The sequence below is a fragment of the Melanerpes formicivorus genome, unplaced genomic scaffold, assembly GCF_026170545.1.
Source record: "Melanerpes formicivorus ecotype bairdi unplaced genomic scaffold, bMelFor1.0.p_v2 SCAF_35, whole genome shotgun sequence".
Taxonomy (NCBI): Eukaryota; Metazoa; Chordata; class Aves; order Piciformes; family Picidae; genus Melanerpes; species Melanerpes formicivorus.
Window position 1 is genome coordinate 5,762,500 of NW_027142387.1, and position 22,316 is coordinate 5,784,815.

The window sequence follows — 22,316 nt, forward strand, 5'->3', positions numbered from 1 at the left end:
CAGTGGGCAGGGGATTGATGTCACAGCCTCATTTCCCCCCAAAAAAAGGAAGGACCAGGATCAGTAGTGACAAGATTCAGAGGTCAGTGGTGCTTTTGTCCCTGCAAATTCTTCTGCCTGCTTCCACATATGGACTCCATGCTCCTTGGTCACCTCTGTGAGAGCCTGGGCATCCAGCCAAAATCCCACTGAGGTCTGGAGGAGGTTGGTTGTGGTACAGCAGACACCAATGCAGATCTAACACCCTTTATGAAGGCAGCTCTGGTATCTCAGATGCTTTGCTAGACATACAGTCACTTGGGATATGCTAGGGAGAGCAAGAGGAACCTGACTGCAAATCACAGTATCACAGTATCGCTAAGGTTGGAAGAGACCTCGAGGATCATCAAGTCCAACCTGTTACCACAGACCCATGACTAGACCATGGCACCAAGTGCCACGTCCAATCTCCTCTTGAACGCCTCCAGGGACGGTGACTCCACCACCTCCCTGGGCAGCACATTCCAATGACAAGCGACTCGCTCGGTGAAGAACTTTCTCCTCACCTTGAGTCTAAACCTCCCCTGGCACAGCTTGAGACTGTGTCCTCTTGTTCTGGTGCTGGTTTCCTGGGAGAAGAGACCGACCCCTTCCTGTCTACAACCACCTTTCAGGTAGTTGTAGAGGGCAATGAGGTCACCCCTGAGCCTCCTCTTCTCCAGGCTAAACAATCCCAGCTCCCTCAGCCTCTCCTCATAGGGCTGGTGCTCAAGGCCTCTCCCCAGCCTTGTTACCCTTCTCTGGACATGTTCAAGTGTTTCGATGTCCTTCTTAAACTGAGGGGCCCAGAACTGGACACAGTACTCAAGGTGCAGCCTAACCAGTGCAGAGTACAGGGGCACAATGACTTCCCTGCTCCTGCTGGCCACACTATTCTTAATGCAGGCCAGGATGCCATTGGCCTTCTTGGCCACCCGGGCACACTGCTGGCTCATATTCAGGCAGCTGTCCATCAGCACCCCCAGGTCCCTCTCTGTTTGGGAGCTCTCCAGCCACTCTGACCCCAGCCTGTAGCTCTGCATGGGATTGCCGTGGCCAAAGTGCAGCACTCGGCACTTGGACTTGTTGAATGCCATCCCATTGGGCTCTGCCCATCTGTCCAGTCGGTCGAGGTCCCTCTGCAGAGCCTTTCCACCCTCTAACTGACCAACATCTGCTCCCAACTTGGTGTCATCTGCAAACTTGCTGATGACTGACTCATCCCCCTCATCCAGATCATCAATGAAGATGTTAAAGAGGATGGGGCCCAGCACTGATCCCTGGGGGACACCACTGGTGACTGGCCGCCAGCTGGATGTGGCACCATTCACCACCACTCTCTGGGCTCGGCCCTCCAGCACCGTGGGCACAGCCAGTAAAGCTTCCCAATGTCATGGGGTGAGTCCATCGGCATTCACAGAACCACAGACTGCTTTGGGTTGGAAGGGACCTTGAAGCTCATCTAGTCCAAGCCCCCTGCATTCAGCAGCGACATCTGGAACTAGAGCAGGCTGCTCAGAGCCCCAAGCAACCTGACCTGGAATGGTTCCAGGGATGGGGCATCTCCCACCTCTCTAGGTCAGGGGTCAGGGTCTCACCACTCTCAGGGTCAAACATTTCTTCCTTCCCTCCAGTCTGAATTTCCCTTTCATTAGTTCAAACCATCACCCTGTGTCCTGTCACAACAGGCCCTGCTCAAAAGTCTGTGTCCGGCACTCCGATCGGCCCCTTCCAGTGCTGAAAGGCCACCACGAGGTCTCCCTGCAGCCCTCTCTAGGCTAAGCAATCGCAGCTCTCAGCCAGTCCCACAGCCGCGGGGCGCCAGCCCCCTCTGGAACAGCCGGGCAGCCAGCCGGGCGCTGCCGGCGGCGGAGGACCCGCGCTCCAGGCCGGTTCTGGGGCGGGGCTTTGCTGACAGCGGCTCCCGGGCGGAGTTTCGTCCGAAGGCCGCTCGTCGCAGCCGGTCTTACCCCGCGGCGGCGGGGCCGGTCCTGGCAACCCGCAACCTGCAACCGGCATCTGGGAGCCGATAACGGCGGCGGGGCGGGCGCGGGGCGGCGCGCGGGGCGGCGGGCGCGGCGGCAGCGAGAGCGGCAGCGGCGATGGCTTTCGAGGCGCTGGCGGAGGCGGCGGAGCGGTGGTGCGCCCGCACGCCCTTCCAGCTCATCGCCGCCGAGGAGACCGAGCGCCGCATGGACTTCTACGCCGAACCCGGAGTCTCCTTCTACGTGCTGTGCCCGGAGCCCGCCTGCGGCGACAATTTCGTGAGTGCCCCGGGAGGGGACCGGCCACGGCCGCGCGTGGGCACCTCGGGACGCTCCCCCCGCGCCGTCCGTGCGGGTCCCCGGTACTCGGGGGAGCGCCCAAGGGGCAGCGCCCGGGGAGCAGGAGGGATGCGGAGATGGAGGACGGCAGGGCCGGGGGTGGCGGGGCCGCCCGGTGGCGGGGGGCTGGCGGGATTCTCCCCGCCGCTCACCAGAGCCTGCAAAATGGAGTCCGCTGCCGGCGGGGGCGGCCCCACGGGCAGGCTTCGGGCAGAGACACCCCCGGCCTTTCCCTCGGGCGGGCTGCGGGGTCCGGGGGGCAGGTGGGGTGAGAGCCCCTTCCTCGCGGCTCCCGCGCCCCGTGGGGGGCTGCAGCTGCCATTGCCCCCACGGCCCCTCCATCCTGCCGGGGGGCCGGGGCAGGGCCGGGCGGGCACGGCAAATGGAGAACGGGCAGGAATAAAATGGAGTCAGGATGACAGAAGGGCCGCGCACCCCCACAGCCCCGCGGCTCCCCCGGGGCCGGAGCCGTGGACAGGTGCGTGCCGGGACCGCCGCTCTCGGAGCTCGGCGACAAGTTTGTGCCGGAAAGGCAGCGGCCGCGCAGCCCGCGGCTCCGGGACGTGGCGGGTGCCGTTGTCGACCCTCCCGGCGGTGAGCGGACCGCAGGAGGACTTACCGAGCAGTGCCGGCTTGCCGCGGGGCCGTGGTGGGGTTTGGGGTTACCGTTACAAGCCACCTCCTCGCACTTCCCGTTACTGCGGGGGTGGTTTGGGTCCTTCCCTCGCCGCAGCAAGGGCCTGACCGGTGCCCCTTAATTCCTCTCCCGACGAGTACGGGCGGGGTGAGCCCGTTCCACAGATGAGTGCGTGGAGGCCTCAGGCAAGAGATGTCTCTGGGGGCACCGATCCCAGCGAGCAGGACAGTGGTGCTGTGTGTCGGACAGGTGGGCGTGCTGGGTTCTGACAGCAGCTCCCTGGAGTTTGGTGGTACAGTTGTCCAGGGATACAGGAGACCTTCAGCTGCAGCCCTGGATGTGGCCGTGAAGCATCTCCGGGAGTGGATTCCCCTGGACAGAACCAGCCCCACACAGCGTCTCCCAGCGCCCGGTGCTCCTTCCCATCTAGAGATGCCTGTGCCCAGGCGGGGCTGTGTCTGCTGTACTCCTGAGCAGGGACACACAGGAGTCTGCTGCAGGAAGAGGCTAAAGCTGTGGTAGGATGCTGGTGGAGTCGGACATCACAAAGAAAGCTTCTCATGTTGCTTAGAGCTGTGTTGTTTCTTTATGTCCTGATCAACAACTGAGCCAGCTCTTTCAAAACTAAACCTGCCCACTTTGAAGACAATCTTAAGCAGTTTCAGTCCCTATTCCCATGCTTCCAACACTGGCCACTTTTTGTGGATTTGCAGCCACTTTTTTTTTTTTTTTGGCAAATACTTTGATTTCAGGGTTGTTGTGGGAAGGACTCTCCACCCAAAGCCACTAGTGGTGACACTGTGTGGAAGGGACTGATGCTGTCAACTGCTGAGCATAAACAATGGAAAACTAGAGGCAGGGGTTTCTTCTGTCTCCTTTGTCATGAACTTATGGCCCTTTTTGTAGTACTGACAGGACAGGTGTCATTCTTAATCCTCTCCCCATTGATGGTGTCTCTTTAATGTGATTAGAACCACTAATGAGCTGATACACCAGCATTGTGTCTTCTGCTCCTCCTGCACTATGGGGCTTCGGCTGTCTCGGTTTCTACAGTCATTGTCCTTTATTTATGGTCCAGAAGATAAGTTGCTATACACAGTTACAGACTCAAGTTTGTTTTAAGGAGACTTAATACAAGCCAGGGGACTGATTCTCATTTGTGCTTGAGCCTCCTGGCATGGCTCCAGTGACACAATGGGGTGTGAAAGTGAGTAAATATCAACTTAACTCACAGTGACACGTTTTACAGCCTTCTGTGCACTCTGGGGCTCGTGTAAAGGCGCCTCACGCGTAATAAGCACCTAGTGCCTGGTAATTCTTGTTTTCTTCCTTTACATCTTCATTTCATAACAAAGTGACTTAAAAAGCTATGTAGGAGGTGCCAGAGATGTCCATGATAACCCACTTGTGAGGAGGAAATGATGAACTTAAAAGGGAGGAGGAGAAAAACACAGCAAGGTTGCCAAATGCAGTCTGGGAGAGAATAACTCTGAATGTTGCAGAAAATCAGAGATCCCAGGTCACAACAGTCATATGATTTGCATTTCCTGGAAGCGTATCTTTGGGCTAGCTTTTCAACATGCTAGGGATGTGGAAGACCCATCTAGATGCCCATTGACTTTTTCAGTAGCACCTTGGACATTAAAGCTCTCTGAATCAGTGTTTTAGACAGCTGAACTGTGTATGATTTCATTCCCGAGGCTCATGATGCTCTCAAAAATTGAATAGGACTTGTATGGCTGTAATCAGTGAGGGTGAGGGCTGCCATGCTCTTCTAGTAGTCTGTGTTACTGCAGGATCCAAAGTAACCAATAAAGCAAACAAAAATGGGGTGCTGCCTTGGTGCAAGATTTCCTGTCAAATATTTTAGAACAGAGTTAGTGAGTCTGAATATTTTCTGCAAAGAGAAGAAAAGAAGAGAAACAAGGAAAGAACCACCACTTGCTGCCTGCTGCCATACTCCATGGATGAGCTGGTTAGAAGGTGGTCCAGCAAATCACGCTGTCATCCAGCAATGCTGGATCATCTGAAAGTGTGAGGGAAGCAAACCCCTCCAGATGCAACCCCTTGAATTGCCTCAGTGATGTGCAGTGTGTAGACACTGAACTAAATAATTCAACCATGCCCCTAGGTCAGCTGAGGTGGAAATCAATGGCTGTGTTTTTGTAGTGATACAAAGCAACTGTGAGCAAAAGCAGGCAGGCCTGGTACACACATACTCGGGTGGTGAAGTTAATGATGTTTTAATTGCACAGCCACGGCCAAGTGTGGCCCATGGTTTGCTGGCAGACCATTTCTGTTGCAAAGAGACCCTCAGGTATCGGAGATTCTCCAGGAAAAGCATCTCCAGATAGGCAGCCTTGCTGGCTACTCCCAACTTTCCAAGCAGGAGGTGAATCCCTGGATCATGCTTGTTTTTATTTTGGGAGGACAGAATCGCTGTTGTAGGTTCCTCTGGAGATGGGTGAGTCAGTGGTGCAGCTCAGTTCCTGCACTGTCCCGCTCCCCAGAGAGCTGTGGCTGCAGCTGAACTTCCAGGTGTCATAACCCTGGTCCTTGCTATGGTTGAGTTTTCCTGGGGAGGGGGAGATGAAAACAAGCCCTTTCTGAGTGAGCTGCATGCATTAATGGCACTTTCGTAGTGCATTTGTTGCCACAGTCAAAGTTCTAAATCTTCTGCAGATGTGAAAATTCTTGGAGGCCTCGTGATGCTCTACAAAATTCTCCCCAGAGGCTCAATGATGAGTTACTCACTTAGGCTTTCCCTTCTTGATAAATCATCTTCTGCATTACTGCTGACAAATTCATACCAGAGTCTAAAAGGTGGTGCAGCTTGAGAGGAGACTGCAAAACCATGGCAGGACAGCAGGGGGTTAACTTTCCCTGGAGAATGAGCTAGCTGTTATTTCTAAAAGGGCAAAGCCTGATTTTCATTTAAGTGGAAAGCTCCTGTGTATAGCTCTGGTCATCAAAAGAAGCCACAATTTAAACAAGAATCAGGATGTTAACAGTCAGCATCATCTGATACCTATAAACAATTACAACAGGTCTAGTTTGAACCATCAATTACCAAGCTGCAGCATCCAGCTCTCCAGTTTGATGCAAAGATTAGGAGGAATTAAACAACTGTTGCTAACCCCAAGTACTAAGAAATGATGGGTCAGACCTCAAATCTCAAGGCTGTTCTTCAAGTGCTGTGATTTGAGAGTGTTGATACTTTAAAGAGGGTTCCTTTTGAGTTCACTTTGTGTACCTTCTGGATTTTTTTAGGCCATAGAAATCACAAAGTGCAGAGTTTAAGTTTTCATGTGGTAAACAAAAGCTGAGATGTGGCTACATATTTATAGGGCTACAGGGATGGCACCAAGTATCATGAGACTTGTGGGATGTGCCTTTGAGAGCTGGCAAGTCTGTAAAGAACTCACTGCCACACTGCTTAGGAGATGGCTCTGGTTATATGGCAAGCACAGAACTTGCTCAGTAAGGCAGGGCTCTCTTCCTAACAAAACATTTCACTGTGTTTGTGCTTGTGAAATGCAACAAGCAGCAAAGAAAATGTAGGTCAGGGGAGGCTCATAGCAAGGCAGCTACAGTTGTCATCTTACAGCCACAGCTGAGGAGACATTCAGTGGTCGTTGCATTTGGCAAGGGCAGAGATGCCCCCTGGGCAGGTGCCACCACTGCATCCCAGGCAGGTGCCACCACTGCTCGGGGAGGTGATGGGCAAGTTTTGTGTGAGGGAGTGCAACATCTGCCCCTCTTGCTCTTTCCCTGGATGTTAGCTGAGCTGCAGAGAGCGCCTCCTCTTTCCTGCTGTAAGCATCACTTGCTGTTTATAGCACAGGGGAAAGCTGCTTGGCACTTCGGGGGAAAAGAGCTGCTGTGCAACAACAGAGGTGTTAGAGTCTCAAAGCAGCTCTTCTGTGTTACTGCTGTGACAGGCCCGTGCACAAAGGCTTCAGCAAGGTCTTTAGAAGTCTGCGTGAGCCAGTGCTGCCCTGCTGTGTCAGAGCCACCTACCTGAGTGCTTCCACCATTGCTCACCAGCCCTGTTTCAAACAGCCTGAGAGGAGCAGAACAAGCAACAGTTTTGGGAGAGGCTTCATAGAGCCAGGCTGAGGAACCAGCATCTTTGAAACAAGAAAAAGATGGGAGGAATATCCCAAATGGGCTTAAATGTGACTGCCCAGGAAGAAAAGGGAGGGATGGAGGCACGAAGTGTCAGGATGTTGTGAGTGCCCAAATGTTTCTCCTTGGCCTTGTGTCTAACCCAAGGGAATGTTTTGCTTCTTTTCTTCTGTGTTGTCAAGGGTATTGCACATGAAGTTCCACCTGCAGAGTCACATCAACTTGCACTAACACCAGGAAGACAAATGTCTTAGCTCTTCCTGAGGGCTTCATTACAGCACATAATGCAGAAGAGAAAACCCATGGTGACTTCCAGGTCTGAGCAGGGCTGTCAAACACCCTCACCTGTAGAATGCACATGCAGAAGGCATGCCTGTCCTCTACTGCCAGTGCAGCCACGAAGCGTTTTACCTCCTGGATCCATTTCCCTGCTTTCTGATGCTTCATGTTCATGAGATGAAGGTTCCTCCTCAGAAGCATGGCTTCTGTAGCAGCCTGCAGTGCCCACCCCCACTGCAGGCCTGAGCTGCACAAGCCCAGTGTCCTTTGGCAAATGTTTACAACGTGGCACCTTGTAGAAGCACGTGGAGAGGCCAGTGTGGGTTCCTGCTAATACCTTTCTTTTCTTGTGTTGCTCTTGGCTTTCAGCATGTGTGGAGCGAAAGTGAGGATTGCTTACCCTTCCTGCAGCTTGCCCAGGATTACATCTCCTCCTGTGGGAAAAAGACACTCCATGAAATACTGGAAAAAGTCTTCAAGTCCTTCAGGCCAGTAAGTGTCTCTTTTTGACTTGTGAACCTTGATAGTTGCCTGTGGCTTGTGATAGCACTGAGTGGAATGAGGTGGTCTTTCTTCTGCAGGGACTTGCATCTGCAAGGTCCTGCACCTAGGCTGGGGCAACCCTTGATATCAATCCAGGCTGGGGGTGATAAGATTCAGAGCAGCCCTGCAGAAAAGGACTTAGGGGTCTTGGTTAGGAGAAGCTGGACATGAGCCAGCAATGGGCACTTGCAGAACAGAAGGCCGATGGCAGCCTGGTCTGCATCAAAAACAGAATGGCCAGAAATGGAGAGAGTGGATCCTGCCCCTCTGCTCTGCTGAGACTCACCTGCAGTGCTGTGTTCAGCTCTGGAGCCCTCAGCACAGGAAGGAAATGGACCTGATGGAGAGGGTCCAGAGGAGGCCACAAAGATGATCAGACATCTGTCTGGAGCATCTCCCTGTGGGCCTGCTCAGCCTGGAGAGGAGAATGCTCCAGGCAGCCTACAGGAAGGCTGGGGAGGGACAGTTCAGAAGGGCCTGTGGGAATAGGATGAAGGGCAATGGTTTTAAACTGGAGCAGAGGAGATTTAGGTTGGACATCAGAAGGAAGCTCTTCACAGTGAGGGTGGTGAGACAGTGGAACAGGTTGCCAAGGTTGACAGGTTGAGGCCTTGTCCCTGGAGCCATTCAAGATCAGGCTTGATGCAGCCTGCTCTAGTTGGAGGTGTCCCTGCTGACTGCAGGGGCATTGGATAAGATGACTTTCAAAGCCCCCTTCCAACCCAGTGCAATCTGTGAATCTCCAGGAGCTGCCTGGGGCTGGGCTGTTGGCATGTGAGCTGCTTCCAGGGACTGGAAATGGTTTCTTGGAAGGCAGCTGCCTTTTTGTTGGCACCTCTGTGCTGAGGGTGCAGGAGGCCAGGCCGCGTGGGAGACGATGGCTGCGGCTTCCAGCGGCACAGGGGCTGTGTTCTGGCGCAGCGCTGGCGCCGAGGGATGGGATGCAGGACTTTGTGGTGGACTTGTTCCTGGCAGTGGAGCTGGGGAGATTGGTGACGATCTGAGCAGCAAGAGTAAACCGCTGGGAGGCTGGAATTACAGCCTCCCCTCAGAGTGGTTTGGTTTACTTTAGGACTGGCTTTTTCCTTCCCCTGCATGCTCCAGGTTTTGTTAGGACTGTTGCCATTTGGTATTTGAAAATTCCAGTTTGGCCACTGCTTGAGAAGAAGTTGGAGCAGAAGCTGAGGTTTGTGGGGAGGAGATTTGTATTCTTCTGTTTTGCTGCTGCTCAGCTTTTGCCATCCTTGTTTAACACTAAGGCTTGGTTCAAAGCCTGGGTTTGGTCAGGGTGAGGCGATTTAGGCCAGCGGCTGTTGTTTGTTTTTGCCAAGTCCTTCCCTGGCACAGCCTCTCCTCTGAGCACCTGGGGCTGGGTAAGGGGCTGGTGCAAAGCAGGGCAGAGGATCACTGCCAGAGCTATGCTCCCATGATATCCACAGGAATGCTGATGGGTGGACATTTTCATTCTCAACTGGAAATGCAGAGCTTTCCCCCCTCCCCTCCTTTTCTGGCTGACTAATTGAGAAACCTGAAAGTGTATCCCAAGCACTCAGAGCAAAAGGGGAGGCCTGCACATGAAAACTCCTCCCTGCCTTCCACCCTTGCATTGTCTTATGTGGACCACCACAGCTGGTCCACATAAAAGAGCATCATTTTAAAGAATCCTTTGAGAGGCTGGAAAGAAGTAGAACAGATGCAGACTTTTCTTAGAAAGGGCTGGAAATCTGATCCATCAGCACAGCTGCTTGGAATTGTGAAAACATACAAAAATATAAATATGTTTCCCAGAACAATATTTGGCTCTTGGATCTTCGTAGCTGTTTTCTCCTGACCTGAAGAGCTGTGCCTTTGAGGAGAAACTTGCCTTGGTTTAACTACAGAGGGCTTCAGAAAAACTCAGAAACCTTAATTAAATTGGTGCAGATCACTTCTTTCATTCAAACCACATTTATTCAGCATCTCTGAAGTTCCTGAGGAACTGGCTTCACTCAAACCAAGTGAAACTGCTCTTCAGAAGGTTCAAAGCAAGGGGAACCATTGCACTCATTTCATCCAGGCCCTTCTGCTAAAACATCGCTTTTCACCCCATGATTCCCACAAGCAAGCACATCAATTGTGGGTCTTTCCCAAAGACACTCAGCCTTGATGGAAAGTCTTCAGGTGATTTAAAGGATACAGCCCTGCTGGGCTCCTTTTCTCCTCCTCATTAGTTCCGCTCCTGTGAAAAACTCTCTTATTTACAATCTGCATGTTTTCAGTTTTGCTCCCTAGCTGCTGAATTTCATTACGCTTTTGTCTGCTCCAACCCAGCATCCTCAGCTGTCAGAGACCTCTTGCAGACTGCAGTCAAGTCTCTCTTCATTTTCTCTTGGATGAAGCACAAAGATTTCAGTTTCTCAAATGTTCCTTTGACCTGGTATTGAGAGATTTGCATTGGTGTGACAAAATGGGGTTTGTCATTTGAGGGATGGTTGTGTGCAGACCAGCCTAAGAAGGACTGGATTGACACTATTCCCTCCTTGTGATTAATAAAAATAGCACCTGCATGGTAGGAGAGACTTGTAAAAGCAAAGGGTGTTACAGCATATGTATGGAAACAATTATTTGTCACCCTCAGGGCTTTGCCAGGACAAAGCCACCTTCCATCAGCCTTGGGAAATTATTTCTTTGGGTTACTTCATTCTGTTCCCCATCCATTCTCTGCTAATAAGCCCTGCTCAGTGGTATCGGAGCATTTGCAGGGCATTTCTTCTCCACTGCCTATTGCAGGGGGGTTGGAACTAGATGATTTTCAAGGTCCCTTCCAACCCAACCCATTCTATGAATCTCTGAATTCTATGAAACTATCTGCTGTCAGAGAGCAGTCTTGCAAATTTCAGTTTGAAAAGTGGCAGTTTAGGAAAAACTGCTGCTGGAGGTCAGCCTGGGCTCTTCAGAAGGGTCTGATGGTCCTGGCTGCTCACTCTGAGACACTGAGGAGAGACCAGGTTTTTAGCATGTGCTTGGTAAGCATCTTCTGAAAGTATTTTTCATCTTGGTATTTCCAGCTGGAGGTCTGAGATTATTAGACAGTTGGGAAAGTCTTTGCTGGAGTCCTTTAAAAGGAAGAAGAGACCATGGTAGTGCACCCACAGCTCCCTGTGCCCTGTTGCATGGCACAAGCACCTGCCCTTCCATAATCAAGGGCTCTCAGACCCATTTTTGCCCAGTGCCTCAGCTCACCCGAGCTCCACACACTTGTGACAGCCCAGCCATGCCTGTGCAGCCTTACCCTGGCCTGGAAGGCATTAAGAGCAGGGATGCCCAGCAGCTGGCATCCCTCTCAGTGCCAGGCAGAGATTTCCCTCTGTTGGCTGCTCTTCCCTGGGCTCAGGAGGCAATGAGGGTGGTCTCAGGCTGCTCCCCAGCTCTCGCTGCTCTCAGCCATCTCTCTGTTAGATTTTATGGGGATAAGCACAGTGCCAGGGCAGGATATTTATTTAACCAAGGCTTTAAAACAGTGTTGGTTAACCCCCAACAGCTAAACCTCATCTGTCAAACCTGCTATAGGCAAGCTCAAGCTGTTTCTTTGCTGAAGGTAGTGGTGGGTGAGTTGTCTCTGCCCATCACTGCCTTCCTGGGTCAACTTCCACAAAACTCTGTAATTTGCCTTATTGTCCACTTATTCAGGGGGCATCCCATAGTGCTGGACACCTTGCAGGTGCATGAAATGATATCAGTGGCACTGGGCCCAAATATCACCATTTGCCTAGACCATCCCAGTTCCTCTGATGCCCTTGTCTCTCTGGTGCCAGCATATCTGTGCTGGTGCTTGTAAGCTCTGCCAGGAGACTGAGACCTTCACACCAGGGCTTGGCAGAACCAAGTTATCTCCAGCATGGCATTGTGTTACCCACTAAAGCCTGGTCCTGTGCTTGCTTTGTCTTTTTTCCAGTGTGTTTTCACACCAGCTTTTGGTAGGATGCAGTGGCACTCTGCTGCCATGGCTTCAAAACTGCTGGGTTATTTCTGTAAAATTGGGGCACATTGAAAGAGGTAAAAAAGAGCTGAAAAATGCCTGAGGGACATCACACCAAATGGCAGAGTTTGCAGAGAACCAAAACATGAAGCCTTACAACTCAGCAGCAAATTCCATGGCTCTCACACTGAGCTCACCTTCAGCTGAAAGCTGGCTTCTGACCTGGGTAGTTTTCAGGGTGGAAGCCATTTATTTATCCCAGTGAATCCACACACATGAAGAAGTTGGGGCTGTTCAGTCTGGAGAAGAGAAGGCTCCGAGGTGACCTCATTGTGGCCTTCCAGTATCTGAAGGGGGCCTACAGGAAGGCTGGGGAAGGACTTCTCAGGATCTCAGGTAGTGATAGGACTAGGGGGAATGGAATGAAGATGGAGGCAGGGAGATTCAGGCTGGATGTGAGGAGGAATTTCTTCACCATGAGAGTAGTGAAGCCCTGGAATGGGTTGTCCAGGGAGGTGGTTGGGGCCCCGTCCCTAGAGGTGTTTAAGACCAGGCTGGATGAGGCTCTGGCCAGCCTGATGTAGTGTGGGGTGTCCCTGCCCATGGCGGGGGAGTTGGAACTAGATGATCCTTGTGGTCCCTTCCAACCCTGAATGATACTATGATACTATGATACTATGACCTCTCCTTTGCCACCAGCTGGGTACTCTGGCCAGCAGGAGCAAATAGATGTAGTTCAGGTGGTGCAGCCGCTGGTGGTTATCCTCTCTCTTCACCACTCTGCTGTCTTCCTTCTCCCCACGTGTTCCCACTGGGCAGTTTTGTTCCCCTTGACTGTTTGAGTAGTGTGAATCAGCTCTCTCTTCCTACATCCTTTCCATGTTTTACTTCCTCTCTCCTTGTTTTTGCTCTCCATTGAAATCCTTCCATGGGTGCTGCACTGCTGATACTTTAATATATGAAGTAGCTAAGGACTAGAAACAGAAAATAGTTTTTGAAATTGAGATGAGTTTGGAGTTGTTCCAGGATCAACTCAAGCCACTTTCATCATTCTACTTTGTCCTCATCTTTTATACAGACTCTTTCTGCTTTGACCCAGTGTTTGCAGAACTCTCTATACCCTCACTTCCCATACTCGAGGATTTGTCACTGCAGTCTGGAGAGCAACCCCTAAAAGCAGGACCTGTGTCACCGAGGTTCTTGGTGCCTTGGAAGATCCTAAAATATCCTTGAGAGAACAAAACTATCCCTCTCTTGAAGGAACATCCCATCCCTTTCCTTCCTACACCCCGTGAAACCAGTGATGTCAGCAGCATCCCTCTTATTCAGCCTGTGCCAGGGAGAGGAGAGCTGGGTTTCCCAAGGGTGCAGGGATGTGTGGGAAGCAGGATGTGCTCCCCACCCTTCTGCTCCACGTGTGTCTTGGCAGTTCTTGTGGTGTATATTGTGCTTTCCATGCTAATTTTACAGTTTCCCATTAAATGAAGACTTGTGGCTCCTTTTCCTGCAAATCAAGGAGGAATTACAACCAGAGCAGGGCCAAAAGTGATCAAAACCGTTTCTGCTGGGTGTTACAAACAGAGCAGGATAAGACTCACATTTAATTTGCATAGACCAAACGAGTTTAGCAAAAAATAATACTGGTGGATAAGAAGGTCTGGAGGCCTTGCCTTTGCATTTTTAAAACTAGAATTGTATCTTTAGAATTAAGCAAAACCTGACAACAAACCAATCAGTTTCATGTTAAGCATTAGATTGGGAAGATGTTCATGCCTAGGAATGTTTATTCCTTGTCCTGCTCAGAAAGCAAGAACGTTTTCAGCTGGAGGTCTCTCCTAAAGCGTTGTTAAAATGCAAAGGAAGGGGTTTAGTCAGCATCACTCCTGTCTCAGGGCTAAAGAAACCTTGCAACTACAAACCTGGTTTTCTGCTGGTGGCTGTGAGGGATGCAGGCTTCAGTGGACCCAGAGGCTAATTCTGTGCCTTAGCCTTGTACCCACTGAGTAATTCTGAATGTCAGTCACAGGCTACATTAGCACAGGTCCCTAAAAAACTGCCTCATCACAGCCCTCTCATGTTCCTCCTACCAGTTAGACAGTACCCTCTCCTCACTGTCTGTCTGGATTTTGCCTCTTCCATGGCACTCTCCACAGAGGGTGTTCCATGCCTCATCTGTGCTGCTCTTGCAGCCCTGGCAAGCTGGACACATGGCATTCCAAATAGTGCCTGGCATGTGGTTTTGCTTTGTGGATAATAACAGCTGCTGGTGGAAGATCCTACTCTGAGATTTCCACAACAGATGCATTATTTTGGCTGTTATTTGGTTTATCTGTCTTCTTGACTCCTGTTGGCTTGGCAACCATCTGGAGGAGAGGGGAAAAGTTCAGGCATCTCTATTTGCTCCTTTTCCTGTGGTGAAAAAGTGACCATTGGGTGGAGGCATCCAAACATTGTCCAAGGAAGGTAGGCTGAGGATTCTTCACAAGACCAAAGCTAATATGCAGAAATACAGAGACTTGGGCAAGTTTGAGTTGCACACAGGTATTTCCCACTGCAAGAGCTTCACCCAGCATGCAGAACTTTGTCTGGTGTGGTGGGATGAAGGGTGAAAGAGAAACACTCAATGTGGTGGGATCTGTTGGGGTTTTAGGGAGTTCTTGCCTACTCCATACTAGCCAGTTCTGTGTGAGGATGCTTTCTTCTTTGGCTTTGCAGGGTTGCCAAAGACAATCTTAAAGCAAGATAACTCCTGCTACAGTATTGTCATGGTTCCTTCTGAAGTTAAACCACTGCCTAGTCTCAATTCCTGATATGACCTCAGGGAAGAAAATGAAACTTTGTGCAAGTCCTTTGCTTTGGTTGTGTTTGTCTTGTGGTCCGTGAGCTCTGTACTTGGTGTGAGGCTGCATTTTCAAGTTGTTCTGCGTCTCAGGAGGAAGAGAAAGGGAGTCAAAATGGTTATGCAGGACTATTATTCCAGGTTTAGGGGTTGTCAAGAAGTGGCTGCTAGGCATTGGGTGGAGATGTGCGGTGGAGCTGCACCAGTGAGTCATTCACAGAATTTTCTCTTCTTCGTAGTTGCTCGGGCTTCCGGATGTTGATGACGATGCATTTGAAGAGTATAACGCAGACGTGGAAGAAGAGGAACCCGAAGCCGATCACCAACAGATGGGTGTCAGTCAGCAGTGATTGTCTGAGATGCTGAAACATTCAGAAGCCTTTGGTGCCAGGTGGGCTCAGGTGGCCCCACGCTAGCTTGTTCCGATGAGCACATCACATGGGGATAGCTGGCTCCCAGGATCAAAGTTTTACGAAACAGTTCAAACAAGCAAACAAACAAATAAAATTCAGTAGTAGTAACCTGTGATCAGCTTTGCCAAGAAGTGACCTGACTTTTGCTCCTGCTTCAGTGGGTTTGCTATGGAGTTGTCCTGGTTGCACCCTGCCACTACCAGCCTAGAAGTAGTTTTGCAGCTGAGTTGTCTCTTCGGTTTGTGTTGGAGAGCAGTGAATGTGGAGAGCCAAGAATGTAGGGACGTGTGATGGGAGTGCCAGTGCTTGGTGGCATCACCAGTGACCTGCCCAAGGAAACCAATGCAGAGAGCAAGCAGAGCAGCAGCACCTGCACCTTTCTTTTCAGTTCAACAGCTATGGTTTTGGACAAAGTACCAAACTTGGAGAGTTTTCTCCTGAAAAGCACTAGTTTAGTAGTGGCTGGTACTGCAGAAGTGCACGTGGAGGCTTCAAAATATAATAGGAAGTGGGAAATACAGGGGAGTAGCCAGGCTGTCAGTCACATAAACATCATTTTATTGACATCCCTGGAGCTGCTCAAGGCCAGGATGGATGAGGCCTTGAGCAGCCTGGTCTAGTGGAAGGTGTCCCTACACATGGCAGGGAGTTGGAACTAGTTGACCTTCTATGACCCTTCCAGCTCAAACCAGTCTGTGATTCTCCAATGTGATTCTATGGCACCAGAGTTACTGGCACTGGATGAGTAACCAGGAGGAGTTAGTGTCAGCAGCATGCGGCATGACCAGCCCTGGCACCCCAACACCATTTCATCCAAAGCCAAATGCTGCTCTCCTACAAATCAACTGAAAACAGCCATCACCTGTCCTGCTTCTGCATGGCAACCGGTTTCCAATGTTGCTGGTTTTGGTACGCTGCATAATCGTGACTCAAACCTGGCACCATGGGGAACTGAGGTGCAGCTTCACTGGGGAGCCATGAGGGCATAAACCAGCGCCTGGCTCCCAAAGTGGTGCTGAGCCTGCTCCTCTCCCTGGGCCCTCCATCTTCTTTGGAGGAGGTGCTAAAAAGCTACTACTTGGGCTGATAGAAAAAACACATGAGGTTTTACTGTGCTGAGGACTTGCTCCCCAGTGGGGTTTGGTGGTGTAAAGGAGAAGACCCCGCTTATTTTTGAGCTGTTGTGCTTAGACGGCAGTGACTGCAGGATGAGTGCCAGGCTGTGAATGTGCAGCATCTCTTTATTTACTCGCTTTTTGTACTGAGAATAGGAGAAGGAAAGGGGACTGTGCTGTTGCTCAGCTGTTTCCACAGCTCTGCAAAATGTTTCTAAATTTACTCCTTTTTTCCCCCTATTATTTACAAGTCATGGAAGGAAGGCCCCATGCTTCACAACCTCTGTTATGCAGAATGAGCTCTATCAAATGACAGGTGAGTGAAGAGAAGATGCTTGGGCAACTCCTAGAAACAACTCAGAGCATTTTGAAAATCCCATTGTGAGCAGTGTCTCTTCAATAGATTTTTTTTAAAGACTTTGTTCTTTTCAGTGTAACCTAAGAGAGCAAGTTTTCCTTTCTGATGATGCAATTGATGCAGAGCAATTGATTGTACCAGTCTGGGGCAAAGACCTACCATATCTGGGACAGTGTGTAGTACCTGAGGTGTCTGCAACGCTGGCAAAAGTTGGAGTTTAAGAATATTTAAAATAGGATAAGTGGAAGAGAAGCAGCTTAATGCAGCCTGGCATGTTCCTTGGGCCTGCAGCACAAACATGGCAGTCACAGCACATTGTCTCTGGGCTGGTGATGTGAGAGCTGTGGCACCTCATTGTGTAATACTGAACAGCAGCAATAGGCTTTTTGCTTACTAAAATAAAGTGTAAGCCCAGTTCTTTCCATCCTTTCTCTAAGTCCTTAAGTTTTTCTTTCCTCTCCAGCTAAAACAGATGCCATAGCCTGAAACAGATCTGTGCTTCAGGAGAAGCTGTCTCTTTGTAGCATCCAGTCCTCTTGTACTTATATTTTGAATTTATTGCTGGTTTTATTTTGCTGGATGGTGCTACCCTTATTACCTTAAGGAAGGGAACTCACAGCACTTAACATCCTACACAATGACTTCCAGAAAGGAAAATAAAAACTTCAATGGAAAAAGTGTCCCAGGAGAGACAGAGTGTAGAGTCATTTAAGGGATAGGACCTAATAGCAGCCTTCTAGTACCTGAAGGGGGCTACAAGAAGGCTGCAGAGGGACTCTTTGTAAAGGTCTTCAGAGGCAGGACGAGGGGCAGTGGTTTGAAATGAGAGCAGAGCAGATTTAGATCAGATGTGAGGAACAACTTCTGCACCATGAGGGTGCTGGAACACTGCAACAGGTTGCCCAGGGAGGTGGCTGGGGCTCTATCCCTGGAGGTATTCAAAGTGTGGTTCGACAGGGCTCTGAGCAACCTGCTCTAGTGGAGGATGCCCCTGCTTACTGCAGAGGGGATTCAACTGGATGACCTTTGGAGGTCACTTCCAACCCAGACCATTCTATGACTCTCTGGTTGTGGCTCATAGCAGTATAATTTTGGGGCTGGCTTGGTCTACTGTAACATAATGCAAGGAATGGAGGCTTGAGGCAAAGCCCTGCCATTCAGATTTGCTAGCTGACTGCACTCATTTCATTTAGGTGCAGGTGGCTGGCACCACCTCCACGGGCACGTACCCACACACACCCCTGCATGCTGAGCTGTGGGGTTGGTCAGGATGGAAAATTGCCCTCTCCCTCTTCATGGGCAGGTAGTTTTCCAGCAGGGTCAGTCCCACTGTTTGGTTCAGTATGTGGCTACATGCAAAGTGCCTGCACAGCCAAGGGGAGGGTACAGGGGGGAGGTGTGTGGTAGCTGAGGACCTGCAGCTGGAGGCACCTTGCAACCCTTGCATGGTGTTAGGGGCCTGAGGCACAGGACAGACAGGATCTTAACTGAGCAAAGTGCCACAAAGGATTTGCTCTGCAAGTATTGGTGAGAACTGGGCTCTGGGTGGCAGTGGGACAGGCAGGAATCCATGAAATGAAGACCAGCTGTTGTAAGACCCAGTGGTTGTAATTGCTTCTGGGTGGGCAGGGGGTGCTGCCCTTTGCCACCTTTCCCTGCATACCGACTGAGCGTTAATGCGGCCAAAGCAAACGTAACCTGTAAATGATGCAGCTTTATCATCTTCTGTATTCACTAACTCCCTTTATTTTGGAATGCCATGTGTCATTTGGGTGACTTCCACACCAGACTGAAGTGCTGGAGAGCCAGGAGGCCCTGCACAATGGGCCAGGGACTGTGTGGCTGCTCCGGCAGAGCTCAGCCCTCCTAGCCTGAACACATGGAGCTCTGCTGCTGAACTGAAGCATGCCCAGGCAGCAGTGAGGATCAGCTGGAATTTTATATGTAGAAAACTGAATTTCCATGTGCATTAAATGTGAATGAGCATTAATATAAAATGTATTTTATCAAAAAATATTGATTGCTTACCTTGACCAAGTACCTTCCTGTATTGCTGTGTTACTCGTTCCCTGCTTACCAAACGATGCCAGAGATGCAGAACTGGTTTCATTGTATTACAAAGTATTTTTGCATATTATTTGTATTTTATTTTTCCCTCACTCCTACCACAAATTGAGGTTACTCCAGGGGGTGGCATGACCCAGTGCCTAGGCTGCCAGACAGAGACACAAGTTCTGCAAACACCTGCATAAATACTTGCAAGCCTGGGGACTCGGTGGGAAGATGTGGTTCAGAGCTTTGCCATCACCTTGCCTTCAGTTTTAGGTGAGTCTCAGTGGCTGGCAGGCCTCCAGTTATGCATGTAGGCCTCCAGGAAATTCAGTGGAAGCAGGGTAGCTCCTTTGGAAGTTCCACCTTAAGCCTTTTGGAAAAGGGGTCACTAGTATTATTTGCCCACTAGCATGTAAAGTGCTTTTAGATGTATGGGTGAAAAGAGGTGTGCATTATCATTGCCTGTCCCCAAAGCAAACCATTAGTGAAAGGACACAGAACAACGTCCTCTGTCCCTCACCCTTCTCTCATAGGCACTTCATGCTCTAGCAAAGTATAAATGTAGCAGAGCAGAGCCTCTTGGCAGAACTGAGGCTTCTGGGCACGTGTGACATGAATGCAATTGGCAGAGTGCTGCTTGGGGAATGAGAAGTACATGGGGTGCCAGAGGAAGAGCACAGGTGTTCTGTGGAAGAGAGCAGTCCTTTTTTAGGTGCCAAACCCAGGATCTTTTCATGGGGAGCGATGCCTAGCTAAATAGCCCAGTCTCTGCAGCTCATGGCCTGTTGAAGCTTTCCAGGCATCCAGAAAATGGGACTTGTCTGGGGGCCACGGTGGGAGCCTGGCCCAGCCTGCAGGTCTCTTCCTCAGCGCTCTCTGGTTTCAGCCTGGCCACAGAACGTAGGAGATCAGGAAGGATCCCTTCAGGGGCTCAGGCTGGATGTCCCTTTCTGTGGATGACCAAGCAGAGGGGAATGCTGTGCTTTCTCTGCGCAGTCCTGGCAGGAGCTCCTTTCCTCCCTGGCAGCCCGTGGCTGCTGCTGGGAAGCCTTGGCCTCACTCAGGCAGGCCAGACTCCAGGCCACGGCTCTCAGACCTCTGGCAGCCTGGGCTTGAGGTGCTCCCTGCAGAGTCACCAGGGAGCTGAAGGCTCAGGGACATCACTTCCAAGGCAGGTATTACAATACAGATATGGCTTAAACACGGTCCTTACCTCCAGCAGGAAAGACTGAGAGCAGACCCTGCCACCAAGAGGTTTTATCAGACTCTGGTACCTGAGTGAGGCCTACAAAAGGGCTGCTGCAGAGGGACTGTTTGTAAAGGCTGCAGGGACAGGACGAGGGGCAATGGTTTGAAATGAGAGCAGAGCAGATTGAGATTGGATGTGAGGAACAAGTTCTGCAGCATGAGGGTGCTGGAACACTGCAACAGGTTGCCCAGGGAAGTTGCTGAGGCCCCATCCTTGGTGATATTCAAGGTGAGGCTGGACAAGGCTCTGAGCAACCTGCTCTAAGTGTAGGATGTCCCTGCTGAGTGGGTGACCTTTGGAGGTCCCTTGCAAGCCAAACCATTCTATGATTCTATGATTCTATAATTCGGAGACTTGCTTAAGTTTCACTGTTAGTTTCTGATGCCTGTGGCAGATGTATGAAGGAAACTACTTCTCCACAATCACCAGTGAGCCAACTGATCTTTTACGCCCCTCTGTGTTTGCCTTTTTTCTCCTTGATCATTTTTCTCTAAAGCAAGGCAGTTCCTAAAGGCAGCCTGGCACTATTGCAAGCCCCAGCTCTGCTAAGGCATGCAACGCTGGGCTGCTGGTGTGAGCCTGGCCACAAGCAATGCCCAGGCTGACAAAAAGTGTCTTCATTTGTCTGCAGAAAAGAACTTCCCTGAACTCATTCCTGCTGACTGAAGTAAAGCTAACTGGATCCATGTAAAACACATTGAACTTTGAAATTCCCCTTCTGTACTGACGTGCCACTGCTCATGCAGGCAAAGCTCAGCGGTGGCACTGCACGTGGAGGATGCCTGCTTTTTTCTCCAGGCAGAGGGGTGGAAACATCAGCTCTGGATTCCAAGTAGTGCAATTTTTTTGTTGTCAAGATTTCCTTTACTAATGCAGGGACCAGTCAGACCTCAGCATGTCAAGCAGGAGTCATGTTGCTCCGTGGCTGGCTTTGGGGTGCTTTCCACCATTTTTCTGGCTGGAAGATCTCTGTCTTTGGGCCTACAACGCTGTGAAAGGGGCCATCAAAAGAGGATGCCTTTTTGTTCAAGGCTTTAAAAGCTGTAAGCCTTCAGCAGAGCACTGCCTTACTTTTGATCCTCCTTCCTCTCTCACCACCAAGGCATCAAACCCAGCAGTTGTTACACTATCAGCTTGCCATTAAAGAGCTTGCCAGACTCTGGTAACTGATGGAGTCTTTTCTCTGTGAGCAAAATCAGCTGAATGCGGATTTTGAGGGACTATGCTTGACAGAAGGAGTGAGGGACTTGCATTCTCTGGGCACTGGCAGTGTGTGGTGGGACAGAGGTGTTGTTTGCAGGTGTTTGGGCACTGAGAGTGAGCCCTGCTCTGTGGCACAGGACCCATAAGCCATGGAAGGTTTTGATTTGGTGCAGCCTGAGGCAGTGGATTTGCTGTCAGAAGGGAATTGGTGGTGATGTTTGTGGATGAGCCAGTATTGCAAACCTCCCAGGTCCTCTGCTGCTTTGCACAGATTAGGGAGACATCTGTTCTAATTAAAAGACATGGAACAATGCTGACATGAAAATGTGTGGTTCTGTTCAACTCATTTGCCTCTTCTATTTAAACACTGCATTTCTAATTGCTACTTTGACATCTTCTCATGCTGATTTAGTTGAAGAAATGCTGCCAGTTGTAACCTTTTGCCAGAAGTCCTGGTATGTGGGTAGAAGAGTATCTTCCAATGCTTGGAAGAGCTCTTGCCTTGTAGTTTCAACACTTTCCAGGGCACGAGTGCTGAGGAGGAACATGCCAGTTACATGCCCTGTGGTGTGTCCAGAGCCCTCATTGTTGTCTATAAAGCCAGTCCTGTGGCTGGTGGAGTACCTGCCAGGACTGACTCCCTTGTGTTGGTACATGGGCCTGGGAACACAAGCCCCATAACCTCCTGAGAGACCTTTGCATATGGTGGAAGCCATGGTGGCAATTAGTCTCTGGCTACAAATACAGCCACTCTTGTGGAAGAGGTGATGCTCTCAGCTTGCTTTCAGCTACTTGGAGCCCACTGCCCACTCAGGTGTGCTGGGTGGAATTCTTCCTTCATCAGAAAGTCAAATCAAGTAAACTTAAAATATTTAGATAGCAGCTCTCTGCTAAGATGGACTTCAGCCCAGGAACAAGAAGCTGCCCTACTATGGTGGGGAGCTCCCACAAAAGCTGGTGGCTGCAGCTGGAGACAGTCTGCTATTTGCACAGCTGTGACCCCAGCCCAGGCCTGTCTGCACTCCAGCTCTCCAGTCATGCCCAGCTTTCCCCAGGGCTGTGCCAGGTTTGGGCTTTGTGTGAAGGAGAACAGACCAATGAAAGCCATGCAGTTGCTGCTGCACAGTTCTCCTCAAGCAGAGGCAGCTCCATGTGCTGTGTTAAGGAGCAGATCACATTTCCTGTGTGAATTGTCATGTT

General features: G+C 50.6%; 1 protein-coding gene across 1 annotated transcript; it reads left to right on the forward strand.

The window, feature by feature from the left end:
• Positions 1-1,957: 1,957 nt before the first annotated feature.
• MTURN (maturin, neural progenitor differentiation regulator homolog) lies at positions 1,958-18,628 on the forward strand. The gene is made up of 3 exons (XM_068156988.1): positions 1,958-2,282; positions 7,756-7,878; positions 14,966-18,628. Exons 1-3 carry the CDS (start codon positions 2,121-2,123, stop codon positions 15,074-15,076), a joined length of 396 nt encoding a protein of 131 aa, XP_068013089.1. The 5' UTR covers positions 1,958-2,120; the 3' UTR covers positions 15,077-18,628.
• Positions 18,629-22,316: the final 3,688 nt, after the last annotated feature.